The 13,793-nt window shown below is 43.8% G+C and overlaps 1 protein-coding gene across 5 annotated transcripts; it reads right to left on the reverse strand.

The window, feature by feature from the left end:
- Positions 1-116: 116 nt before the first annotated feature.
- On the reverse strand, positions 117-12,006 carry TRIM21 (tripartite motif containing 21). Of its 5 annotated transcripts, none has more exons than XM_074401012.1 (9): positions 11,939-12,006; positions 11,706-11,806; positions 9,589-9,668; positions 8,225-8,683; positions 7,858-7,946; positions 6,502-6,739; positions 2,303-2,325; positions 1,488-1,588; positions 117-1,180 (listed from the first exon to the last, which is right to left on the reverse strand). In XM_074401012.1, the coding sequence occupies exons 4-9, from the start codon at positions 8,630-8,632 to the stop codon at positions 612-614; spliced, it is 1,428 nt and encodes a 475-aa protein (XP_074257113.1). In that variant the 5' UTR covers positions 8,633-8,683; positions 9,589-9,668; positions 11,706-11,806; positions 11,939-12,006; the 3' UTR covers positions 117-611. The 5 variants fall into 5 exon arrangements, with proteins under 5 accessions (XP_074257113.1, XP_074257114.1, XP_074257116.1 ...); XM_074401013.1 differs by having other exon boundaries at positions 9,589-9,875; XM_074401015.1 differs by lacking the exon at positions 9,589-9,668.
- Between the last annotated feature and the right edge of the window lie 1,787 nt (positions 12,007-13,793).

Here is a 13,793-nt window from a genome sequence, read left to right on the forward strand (position 1 = left end):
TAGAGAAGAGGGGACAGTCCAGGCAGGAAGAACACATGCAATGTTAAAAACACATCATTATTAACCATATTCAGTTATCAAGTATTTCAGGATTAAGAAACAAGGACTAAATGGGATAGACTGAGGCACAGTTTATTTTATTTTTAGGAAGCCCTCTTGCAAACCATACAATATATGATAGAGATCTGACCAGTGTAGAGATGGAGAGGAGAAAACAAAACTTAAGTCTCATAAAGAAGGCAGAAACATGTTTTTGGTTGATCAAAATGAGTTTGGGCCAAATATAAGGAGGCTTCTTCACTGCAGAGAATCACAAAGCCAACCAGGGCAGGAATGTTGATTTTGAAGTGACTTCCCTGCTAAATCTTGCTTGCTGGGATCCTAATGCCTCTGCACAGGAGTTGGCTAGTTGTCTAGAAGAACATGGAAAGCAGGGGGCAGCCCGGCCTTGACCTTGCAGGGACAGAGAATTCTAGGAACCTTGATATTGTCACTTGTCATTTACTGAGAACATGGACAGAAGGTGGTTTAGAGTTCATGGGAAAAGGAGGCAGGGTTTGTGGCTGAGAAGCAGTGCCACTGGGGAGAGTGGCAGTGTCCAGAGAAAGCCATCAATAGTCAGTGGATCCTTGAGATCCTATATTCAGTGGACAGAGGGTTAGAGGAGCTTTGTTTCTTCCTCTGTCATTGAAACCAGGACTGAAGAAGGGCCGCAGAGGTCCTGTAAAGGCACATTCAGAGAAGGTGTAGATGAGGGAGCCATGGTCAGTGATGTTGTAGAAAGAGACCATGCCAGCCTCATAGTCCAGGAAAATCCCAACTTGGCATGGAGGTACCTTAAGGTGGAGGGGAGTCTGGGGGTCGGTGCCAGCCTCATATTTTTGTTTGTTCCACAACCAAACTGTCCAGAAGCCACTATTGGAACTGAGCAAAAACTGCCCCTTCCTGCGCACAGAGTCTCTGCAGACACCCAGGTCCCAGGCCTCCTTTCCTGTCACATCTACCTCCCAGTAATGTTTTCCGGAGTGGAACTGCTGGGCACCCAGGACCATAGGATAACTATCAAATCTCTCTTCATTTCCAGGTATGTTCTGCTGGGTCTCTCCAAGCTTCACTTGTCTCCGATCTTCTGAAAGTATGAGCCATGGATTGGCTGTGTCTGGATCCAGAGTGATGTGGACTGCAGAGAGAGGACCACAGTCAGGCCTTGCACGGAAAGAGTGAGTAACTCTGTGCCTGGGGTGGGAGGATTTTGTGTAAACTCTAGGGCAAGCATGAGAGGTAAACCTCCTTGTGTGAGAAAACGACCAGCAACCAGCTCTGGCCTTGGCCCTGATCTTTGAAGCAACCATCTTCCCTACCTCTGGCTCTGCTCCCCCTGCTCTGACCTGCCCTCTCTCCTCCAAGTTGCCATCCAGGCTCCCTGACCCTGGGGATCTATTCTGTACCCCCATTATCCCCTACAAAACTCCTAGAGCCTGCCTCACCTGCATATGTCCTCAGCATCTTCTTCAGCCCTGGCACACGGCACACACTCCTGAGTTCTGGAGAGACAATATCCAGGTCCTTCAGGTTCCAGGACTCACTCCTGGGGGAAAGAGAGTTTAAGACTCCTGTCTCCTACTCTTATCCCAAACCCTAACACAATAACTTCCATTGTGGAATATTCTGATAATTTAATTCAACTCAAATTTACAAACACTTCTGGTGTTCAAGTCTCCAGGGGTAGGTGTGAGAGGTAAACAATGCAGGATTTAGTTACTACCCAGGAGTTCCTGGTTATAGAAGGCTCTGCAGCATTTGGACAGTCCATCTCTCTTCTGCAAGCCTGAGGTCACCAGGCAAATGCATTCAATTTCATTTTATTGGCAAGCCATATGAGACAGGCTGAATCATTTCTGCAAGGAACCTCAAGGAATCTTTCCCACACTGTGGATCTTACTTATGACTCTTTCTGGCAGGTAACTGGTTAGATTCTGCTGAGAGAAAGTCCCAGCAGGCCATGTCCCAGTAGCCTGAATTCTGGGAAGACCCAGAACTTCCCAGAATTTCCCTGTTTGGCAGGACTTTATTGTGTGAAGATGTTATGATCCAACTACTATGAGCAATCACCATCTAAGATGTCCATTTATTAGCTTTCTGAGACCAGAAAATATTTTATAGAGGATGAAGTTTTGAGAATAGGGAACCAGATGGAGAAAACGTCAGTGCATGTATTTCTAATTCAGTAACCTTTGTCATAGGCATATATGCTTTCTGCTGGCCCCTCTTCTAACAAAGAAAAGGTAAGGCCCTTCCTTACCTTTCCAGGACAGTCATCACCTCCTGAGGAGAGAAGAGACAGAGAGTAAGTTCTGGATTGCTGTTTCACCACTGAGATGTTAGCCCTGTGGGTGATGTGATTCACCTGTGGTCCCTGGGGCACTTTTCCTCTCCTTCCTCTCAGCCAAGGCCCCAAAGATGATTCTGAGTAGATTGAAGCAGAATGGATATGTGGATACTTGTGAGGTAACCAGAAGCCCAACATGAATGTGACCTACAGCTAGGGAAGGATTATCAGCTAAAGGACTCTGACTCAAAGATCAGATTTTTATCTTTATACAAAATATAAAAAAAATATAAATTTTTTTCCAGGGGGTAAAGAAAGGAGGGCAGAGAGGGCAAAGAGCCCAGCTTGGCTTAAGCCTAGAGACAATCACAGGCAGAGAAAGGCCAAGTTCAGGTGTCTAAAAACTGTTCTATTCCACTGTGGGCCAGCATTTCTTGGGAAGGAAATGTTGGTTAGTTAAAGCTCCCTCCTGTACTTAATGTTGTCCGTTCCTGTATGTGAAATCAAATCACTGAGAATATTTTTGTTGTAGGGTTTGGGAACCATTACATAGGAGCTAGCAGGCTCCTAGACTCTGTCAAAAGTGTGTTAGAAAGGACAGAAGAGAGCCTGCCAAGTCAACCCAATATGGTTAAGTTTTTTGCACAAACCAGAAAGAAATGGCTCATGACCACTCTGACTGACAGTGAACAGGTGTGGGAAAAGGACTGCAGAATGTTAGAGCAGACATTGCTGGCAAGATGGCTGAATAGGAACAGCTCCGGTCTGCAGCTCCCAGTGAGATCAATGCAGAAGGTGGGTGATTTCTGCATTTCCAACTGAGGTACCCAGTTCATCTCATTGAGACTGGTTGGACAGTGGGTGCAGCCAACGGAGGGCAAGACAAAGCAGAGTGGGGTATCGCCTCACCCAGGAAGTGCAAGAAGTTGGGGAACTCCCTATCCTAGCCAAGGGAAGCCCTTAGGGACTGTACCATGCACTCCAGCCCAGGTACTGTGCTTTTCCCATGGTCTTCACAAGCCACAGATCAGGAGATACCCTCTGGTGCCTATGCCACCAGGTCTCTGGGTTTCAGGCACAAAACTGGGCGACCATTTGGGCAGACACTGAGCTAGCCACAGGAGCTTTTTCCCCATATCCCAGTGGCACCTGGAATGCCAGTGAGACAGAACCATCCACTCCCTAAAAAGGGGAATGAAGCCAGGAAGCCATGGTCTGGCTTGGTGGGACCAACCCCCACAGAGCCCAGCAAGCTAAAATCCACTGGCTTGAAATTCTTGCTGCTAGCACAGCAGCCTGAGCTTGACCTGGAATGATTGAGATTGGTGAGGGGAGGGGCATCTGCCATTACTGAGGCTTGAGTGGGCAGTTTTACCTCACAGTGTAAACAAAGCTGCCGGGAAGTTTGAATTGGGCAAAACCCACTGTACCTCAGCAAGGCTGCTGTGGCCAGACTGCCTCTCCTCTCTGGGTAGGGCATCTCAGGAAAAAAAAGGCAGCAGCCCTAGTCAGGGACTTACACATAAAACCTCCATCTCCCTGGGACAGAGCACCCTGGGGGGAGGGGCTGTTGTGGATACAGCTTCAGCAGACTTAAACATCCTTTTCTGACAGCTCTGAAGAGAGCAGTGGACTCCCAGCACAGCATTCAAGCTCTGAAAAGGGACCGACTGCCTCCTCAAGTGGGTTCCTAACCTCGTGTATCCTGACTGGGAGACAGCTCCCAGTGGGGGCTGACAGATACTTCATACAGGAGAGCTCTGGCTGGCATCCAGTGGGGTACCCTTCTATCAGAGGAAGGAACAGGCAGCAATCTTTGCTGTTCTGCAGCCTCTGCTGGTGATACCCAGGTGAACAGGGTCTGGAGTGGACCTCCAGCAAACTCCAACCTACCTTCAGCAGAGGGACCTGACTGTTAGAAGGAGAACTAACAAACAGAAACGAATAGTATTAACATCAACAACAAGGACATCCACTCAGAGAACCCATTCAAAGGTCACTGACTTCAAAGATCAAAGGTAGATATATTCAGGAAGATGGGGAGAAACCAAGGCAAAAAGGCTGAAAATTCCAAAAAACAGAATGCCTCTTCTCCTCTAAAGGATCACAACTCCTCACCAGGAAGGGAACAAAACTGAATGGAGAATAAGTTTGAAGAATTGGCAGAAGCAGGCTTCAGAAGGAGGGTAATAAACTCCTCTGAGCTAAAGGAGCATGTTCTAACCCAATGCAAGGAAGCTAAGAACCTTGGATAAAGGTTAAAGGAATTGCTAACTATAATAACCAGTTTAGAGAAGAACATAAATGACCTACCTGATGGAGCTGAAAAACACAGCACGAGAACTTTGTGAAGCATATACAAATATCAGTAGCTGAATTAATCAAGTAGAAGAAAAGATATCAGAGACTGACATCAACTCAGTGAAATAAAGTGAGAAGATTAGAGAAAAAAGAGTGAAAAGAAATAAAGCCTCCAAGAAATATGGGACTATGTGAAATGACCACATTTACGTTTGATTGGTGTACCTGAAAGTGATGGGGAGAATGGAACCAAGTTGGAAAACACTCTTCAGGATATTATTCAGGAGAACTTCCCCAACCTAACAAGGCAGGCCAACATTCAGATTCAAGAAATACAGAGAACACCACAAAGATACTCCTTGAGAAGAGCAACACCAAGATACATAGTCATCAGATTCACCAAGGCTGAAATAAAGGAAAAAATGTTAAGGGCAGCCAGAGAGAAAGGTCAGGTTACCCACAAAGGGAAGTCCATCAGACTAATAGCAGATCTCTCTGCAGAAACCCCACAAGCCAGAAGAGAGTGAGGCCAATATTCAACATTCTTAAAGGAAAGAATTTTCAACCCAGAATTTCATATTCAGCCAAGCTAAGCTTCTTAAGCAAAAGAGAAATAAAATCCTTTCCGGACAAGCAAATGCTTAGAGATTTTGTCAGCCACCAGGCCTGCCTCACAAGGGCTCCTGAAGGAAGAACTAAACATGGAAAGAAACAACAACCGGTACCAGCCACTGTAAAAACATACCAAATTGTAAAGACCACTGATGCTATGAAGAAACTGCATCAACTAATGGGAAAAACAACCAGCTAGCATCATGATGACAGGATCAAATTCACACGTAACAATATTAACCTTAAATGTTGATGGGCTAAATGCCCCAATTAAAAAATCTCTTAATCTCTCTGCACCTTAGCTTTCACACCTGTGAAATGTAGAAAATAGCACCTACTTGAATGCCTGGCAGCTAATATGAGCTATTTAAGAATTTGCAGTTAATATTATGATTTCTATAAATTAGACAAATTTTCTTTTAAACTAAATTTGCTCAGAGAAAAGAGATGATTTAAAGAAAAATAACATGTTAAATTTGTTTAGGTAGGTCACAGAAATAGCAGAAAGTATAAAGATGCATTTATGACTAAATGTTCGGGAACCCTTGTTATTCAGTCCACTTCCTCTCTCTTGTTTCACAGAGAAATTATGTCTAGGATCGGAAAACCCCTTAACCAAGAGTTACAGAGAGAACTGGTTGCAGGGCTAGGGCTTGGCTACTCTCTTAATTTTCAGTTTGGTGTTTTTAGTTATACTACATTTATTAAAACTTACTCATGGGCAGACACTCATTGAAGAGGCTTAGTGGATCTGATCATTTAATGCTCATAAAAAATCCTTTGAGACATGTACTATTATTATGCTTATTTAACATATGAGAAACTGAGGACTCATAATAATAAAGGAATTCTCAAGGTCTCACACTGAGTGTGTAGGGAAAGCAGGTACCAGGTACGGCCATTTCTGTTAACTGCTGAATGGAATATTTCCTTCTAAATCTGCACCATTTGTGTCTTGAACCCAAACCATTCATGGGTTTGAATTCCACTTTATTTAAGAACATTCCAGGGACCAGGTGTCCATTTGTTCAAATGGCAGTTCCAGATAGCTCTGGCCTTTTTCAGTTATTCCCTCAATCTTAGAAGGGAATCCCTCCCTGATAGCATTAGGAGAAATACCTAATGAAGATGACGGGGTGATGGATGCAGCCAACCACCATAGCATATGTATACCTATGTAACAAGCCTGCACATTCTGCACATGTATCCCAGAACTTAAAGTATAATAAAAAGAAGGAGGGAACCCCTCCCAGTCTCACCTGCAGCAGTTCCAGTGCTGAGCCGTGGCACCTTCGCTCCAGCTCTGAGATGAGCTCCTGCAGGGCCTGGCTCTGCTGGGTCAGCTCAGCCTCTTTCTCCCCCAGGATTCTCAGCTGTTCCCTCTCATCCTTCTCCAGCTCCTGCAGCTGCCTCTGCTCTTCTTCAACCAGGAATTTTTTTTGCTGCACAAACACTGCATGAATCCTAGATTTCTGTGTTTCCACCTTTCTCTTTAATGTCAAGGGAAAGAGAGGTGGTTTTTATGAACATCTCCCAAGCTTTGGGAATGGAGGTATTCGTACCTATTCCTATCCCCTAGAGACTCCACTCTGGTGGAACACATACATATACACACACACGGTTTTGCTTAGGAGGTAGGTGGGTGAGGTTTTCTGGTACAGTGAGGGGAATGGACTTGGTGAGGGCACACTGTAGCTGGCCCACAACCACAGCTACATGAATATATGGCATCAAGGACTTTTTTCAACCTCTCCTCCAAACCCAGTCACCACTCAAATGTGCCACTATGTCTTCATGTCTCGGTGAGTTACTGAGAAAAAAAAACACCTGTTCCCACCTCCTACAACCTCACAAAGTCAGGCTCATGCCACAACCTCTAAGTCCTGGGAAAGGGGGGGTTGGGGACATTCTTTGTCTTTCCTTTCCATTTAGTAAGTGGAAGGTCACTCGATGACACATGAGGATCTGTTTTGTCACCACAACCCGACTCACACCCTACCTCAATCCCAAATGTTCCTCTTCTGGGATCTACTGGGGATGGGCTCCTTCCCCTTTCCTCTCATCCCTGACATGCCCCACCTCTCCTAGGAAATCATCAGTGCAGAACAAAACATTGATTCTTCATTATATTTTGGACCAGAGATCTGGACATGGTCAAGTAACCACCTGGTCTGATGGGTATTCCTACTTCAGGCCTTGATGGTTTTCTTAAGTTTATTCCTCATAGCCCTTGTCACTTCCTGAAATGCTTAGCTAGGATTTGGGTTTCTCTCCTAGGATATTTGTCTCAGACACCCAGGTGCTGATGCCATCACCCCTCTGAGACTGGACTCAGAGGAGCTCAAAACTTTAGGGTATAGCTAGATCCTCTCAGCACCTTCTTCCAGGATTCTTGATCCTCAGGCCTGATGGGGAGCTCTGCTTTGTACCTGCATCATTTTTATTCCCCTCTATCTGGAAACCTAGAGGCAGATGGTTTCTGAAGAGTGAGACGGACCAACTTTATCACTCCTTAGAAAGGCACAGCTATGGTTAAGGCTGTGAGTCAAGGGTCCTGGACCCTGCCCAGCCTTCCAGCCTAAGACCCCCATCAATATGTCATTCTTGCCTTCCAGTCTGCTCTCCTCATTGCAATGTTCACTTCTAACTTCTCAGCCAACTCCTGCTTTCTTCTCAATTCTCCTAATGCCACCTGGAGCTTCTCCTGCATAGAAAGACAGCATATTAGTCTCTATACAGACCAAGTAATAGGGTGGGGGTAATCTTTGAGCATTTTCTCATGCATGTCTCCCACTCCTGGGGAATGAGAAGGTTGGGTTTAGCTTTTAATTCTCCTCCTACATTAGATATGGAGAGAGGTAAATCCCTCCTTTCTCTAACTCCTCCAATACAGAGGTGTTCCCTTCCCATTACCCACTCTGAAAACAAAGCACTCATCAGGGCCCATCTTCTTTCCTCCTGTTTGTGTTACTAAGGCCTTACCTGGTACTCCTGTGCAGCCTCCTCAAGAGGGACCATGGAGTGGTCACGGTGTTTCCGTGATTGGGCACACACCCAGCAAAGGGCCTTCCCATCTTTCTCACAGAACAGGTGAAGTCTCTCTCCATGCACTGCACACTGTTCCCACTGTGTGCCCTCTTTGGTATCCTGGCTGATTTCTCTAAGGTTGTCCACCATGTTGGCTAGCTGTCGGTTGGGGCGGAGATTCTTGAGCAGAAAGCGCTGCCGGCACACAGGACAGACACCACCCCCATTTCTCCCAACCTCAGAGATGCATTCCTGGCAGAAGCTGTGGCCACATTCGATGCTCACAGGCTCCACGAAGGGGTCTAGGCAGATAGGGCACGTGACCTCCTCCCACATCATTGTCAAGCGTGCTGCTGAAGCCATAGCTGTGCTCTTCCTGTTAAGCAGCAGTGTGGAGACCTTTGTGGGGGCTGCCTGGGAGAGAAGAAAGGGAAAAGAGAACATGAGAAAGTCTGTGTAATAAAAACAAAAAGTCAACATAACCCCTATCAAAATACCAATGGCATTCTTAACAAAATAGGTAAAAACAATCTTAAAATTTACATGGAATCACAAAAGACCCAGAATAGCCAAAGCTATCCTGAGCAAAAAGAACAAAACTGGCGGAATCACATTACCTGACTTCAAATTATACTGTAGAGCCAAAGTAACACAAACAGCATGGTACTGGCATAAAAACAGACAAATAGACCAATAAAACAGAGTAAAAAACCCAGAAACACATCCAGACATCCACAGTGAGCTCACTTTCAGCAAAGGTGCCAAGAACAGAGTGAGGATAGGACAGTCTCTTCAATAAATGCTGCTGGGAAAACTAGATATCCACATGCAGAAGAATGAAACTATACCCCTATCTCACTGTATATAAAAATCAAAATGGATTAAAGACTTAAATCTAAGACCTCAAATTATGAAAGGACTACAAGAAAACATTTGAGAAACTCTGCAGGACATTGGACTGGGCAAATATTTCATTTGAATATCCCACGAGCATAGGCAACCAAAGCAAAATTGGATAAATAGGATCACATAAAATTGAAAAGCTGCTGCACAGCAGAGAAAACAATCCACAGTGAAGAGACAACCCACAGAATGGGAGTAAATATTTGCAAACTATCTATCTGACAAGGGATTAATAATCAGAACATGTAAGGAGCTCAAACTCTATCGGAAAAAAGTAATCTAGTTCAAAAATGGACAAAAGATCTGAATAGATATTTCTCAAAAGACATACAAATGACAAACAGGCATATGAACAGTTGCTCAACATCACTGATTATCAGTAAAATGCAAATCAAAACTACAATGAGATATCTCACCTCAGTTAAAATGTCTTTTATCCAACAACAGGCTATAACAAATGCTGGTGAAGGTGTGGAGAAAAGGGAACCCTCGTACACTGTTGGTGGAAATGTTAATTAGTATAGTCACTACAGAGAACAGTTTGGAGGTTCTTCAAAAAAATGGAAAATAGAGTTACCATATGATCCAGCAATTCCACTGCTAGGTATATACCCCAAAGAAAGGAAATCAGTGTATCAAGGTGATATCTGCACACTCATGTTTATTGCAGCATGTTTCACAATAGCCAAGATTTGGCGGCAACCTAAGTGTCCATCAACAGATACATGGATAAATAAAATGTGGTACATATACAAAATGGAGTACAATTCAGCCATAAAATATGAGATCCTGTCATTCACAACAACATGAATGGAACTGGAGGTCATTATGTTAAGTGGAATAAGCCAGACACAGAAAGACAAACATTGTATGTTCTCATTTGTAGGCGCTAAAAATCAAAACAATTGAACTCGTGGAGTTAGATAATAGAAAGATGGTTACCAGAGGCTGGGAATAGTAGTAGGGAGGGTATGTTGGGGGGAAAGTGGGATGGTTAATGGGTACAAAAATGGAGTGAATTAGATCTAGTATTTGATAGCATAACAGGTGACTATAGTCAATAATTGTACATTTGAAAGAGTATAATTACATAGTTTATCATGGATGATCAATGCTTGAGGTGCTAGATGTCCCATTTACCCTGATGTGATTATTACACATTGTATACCTGTATCAAAATATTCCATGTAGCCCATAAATATACCTACTATGTGCCCAGAAAAATGAAAACTAAAAAAAGAAGAAAAACAAAATGATGCAAAGGAAAATAAAAAAATAAAAATGGTGGCTCACACCTGTAATCCCAGCACTTTGGGAGGTCAAGGTGGGTGGATTACCTGAGGTCAGGAGTTCGAGACCAGCCTGACCAACATGGTGAAACTCTGTCTCTACTAAAAGTACAAAAAATAGCTGGGAGTGGTTGTGGGCGCCTGTAATCCCAGCTACTCCGGAGGCTGAGGCAGGAGAATTGCTTGAACCTGGGAGGCAGAGGTTGCAGTGAGCTGAGTTGGTGCCACCATTGCACTCCAGCCCAGGCAACAGAGGGAGACTCCCATCTCAAAAAAAAAAAAAAAAAAAAAAAAAAAAAGGCATAAAATTAATGGCGAAATAGTTAATGGCAAAAACAGTAATTACTTTTGCATGGACAAATAGTTTGTTGAATAAGTTTATTCTTCTGAATAACAAGAACTCCTCCATTGTTTGGCCCATTGATCCACTGAGACAGAAGGAGAAACTGAGTTCCTAAAAGAGGGAGTGAAAATTGGCAAGAACCTCATAAAGCTGACAGTTCTCTTATCATGTCCATTCCTGCTTAAACCCTCAGTGCCCATTCATCTCTCTGGTACCAGCAGGCCTCCATGTTGCTGAGAAACTAGTCATAAAATAGTTACTTTTTACCGTGTAACTTCTATGTGCCAGAGATACTACATGCTTTGAATACATCTTCATTAATCATTCTAATATTGGCAAAAGTCAGGTGTGTGTGTGTGTGTGTGTGTGTGTGTGTGTGTATGTATATGTATGAAGGTGTATATGTATGTACATGAGCATGTATATATGTATATATTCACACAGAGCAACAGAAACTGTGGGCAGCACTCCCTGGGCTTTTCTTTCAGCTGCTCCAAACTTAGTTTGGTTCCTGACATCACGTCTTCCATGACAAAGAGTAATTTTGAAGGCCTATACATTTCTGGTTGAACATCCCAAGCAGCCTGCCCCTCTTACCTCTAGAGGACTTTTGGACCTGGGAGTCTCCAGAATTGCAGCTCTCCCTCACACTGGGCTCCCCTACGCTCCTGGCTAAGCTATAGTGCTGCTGGCTCTCTAAGCTGCACCCAGCTCTCATCCCAGCTCAGCTGCCAGCATCGGGACAGCTGGGCCCCTTCCCCTTCTGGGTAACTCCACAGTCATCTCCACACCCCAGCCTCCTCCCAAGTGGGGGGCAGCCAGACCCCTCCGGCTTCTGGGTATCTCCACACTCATGTCCACACCCCAGCCTTCTCCCAATTACTGGGCAGCCGGACCCTACCCCTTTTAGGTAACTCCGAAGCAGTCGCGTCTACACCCCAGCGTCGTTCCAGGTTAGGAGGCCAGCGTCGGAAGCACAGAGGGGCTTGGATTGAGGGATCCCTGGTGGGAGAAGGGGCAAATGGGACCGGCTCAAGGATGGAGACTAGTTGGAAGGGGCTCTGCAACCCTGGGGCAGGGGAGAGAGGTCTCCTAGGAGGGCAGGGGTTCCTTGATCTAGTGAGGTTCACTCACCTTTACAGGGGATTCAACGCCGGTAGCCAGCTCCTTATTTCACTTTCAGTTTCCGCTCAGAGTTAAGTCTGAAAGGAAAGGGGAGGGAGGAACAGTGGGAGGAGCAGTGGGAGGAGCAGTGGGAGGAGCAGAGCCTTGAAAGGGTATGTGGAGAAATGCGGCTGAGAAGGAAGAGATGTGGGAGGAGAGAAGTCCGAGTTGGGCTGGGGCAGGCTTCTCTGAGACTGGGAAGTAGTGAAAGCCCAGTAGCCCGTGGTCCTGGGTGTGCGCCCCCTCCCATGTCTTCATTATCTGATTTAGTAAAATATCTACAAGATGGGGGAGTCTGGGCTGCTTTCTTTGACACTGGTTATCACCCCACACCTAGATGCTGTGTCCATGTCTGGAAGCTGCTTTTAAGGAGGGTTGGATGCAGAGAAGAGTGGCTGGTGCTCCCTCACGTGCCATCATCTGCTTCTTACTTCCGGAAGCTAATTCATTTCATGTGACTGAGGAGACTTTTTTTTTTTAACATCTGCAGGTGAGTGATTTATTTTGCATGACCCCAAGGTAAGTATCCCACCAGTGAGTGGTGAAAAGGGAATTGACATTTGACAACCAACTCTGTTCTTGTCACCTAGCTAGGGACATTCTCAGGTTATATTATTTTAATTTTTAATCGTTAAATACACAGAATATAAAATTTACCAAAGTAATTTTTTAAAAAAATTTTCAATTTTCTGTGTCTGTAGTAGGTGTATATATTTATGGGCTACATGAGATATTTTGATACAGGTATAGCATACAATCCATAATAATCACATCAGGGTAAGTGGAGGTATCCATCACCTCAAGCATTTATCACTTCTTTGTGTTATAAACAATCTAATCATATATTTTTTAAGTTATTTTAAAATGTATGATAAATTATCATTGTCTGTAGTCACCCTGTTATGCTATAAAATACTAGATCTTATTTATTCTGTGTCATTTTGAACCCATTAATCATCCACCACACACCCTTCCGGCTACCCTTCCCAGCTTTTGGTAACCATCCTTCTGCTATCTTCATGAGTTCAATTGTTCTAATTTTTAGCTTCCACAAATAAATGAGAATATACAACTGGTTGTTTGCCTGTGTTTGGTTTATTTTACTAAACGTAATGACCCTATTTTCCATCCATGTTGTAGCAAATGAAAGGTTCTCCTTTTTATGGCTAATTAGTACAGTACTCCATTGTGTTTGTGTACCACACTTTCTTTACCCATTTGTCTATTGATGGACACTTAGATTGCTTCCAAATCTTGGCTATTGTGAGTAGTGTTGTAATACACATGAGAGTGCAGGTATCTCTTTGATATACTGATTTCCTTTCTCTTGGGTATATACTTAATAGTATTTTTTCTGGGTATGTACCTAGAAGTATCCAGTAGGATTGCTAGTTCATATGGTAGCTGTATTTTTAGCTTTTTGAGGAACCTTCAAACTGTTCTCCATAGTGATTGTACTAATTTCCATTCCCATCCACAGTGTATGAGGGTTTCCTTTTCTACATATTCTTGCCAGCATGTTATTGCCTTTCTTTTGGATAAAAGACATTTTAACTGAGGTAAGCTAATATCTCATTGTAGTTTTGATTTGCGTTTTTCTGATGATCAGTGGTATTGAGCCCATTTTCATATACCCATTTGCACTTGTATGTCATCTTCTAAGAAATGTCTATTCAGATCTTTTATCCATTTTTGATTTGAATTATTATTTTCCTATAAAGAAATTGGAAAGAAGATTTCCTATAAAGAAATCCTATAAACTCCCTAAAGAGTTGTTTGAGCTCCTTATGTATTCTGGTTATTAATCCCTTGTTAGATGGATAGT

This window comes from Saimiri boliviensis, chromosome 6 (assembly GCF_048565385.1).
Source record: "Saimiri boliviensis isolate mSaiBol1 chromosome 6, mSaiBol1.pri, whole genome shotgun sequence".
NCBI classification, from domain to species: Eukaryota; Metazoa; Chordata; class Mammalia; order Primates; family Cebidae; genus Saimiri; species Saimiri boliviensis.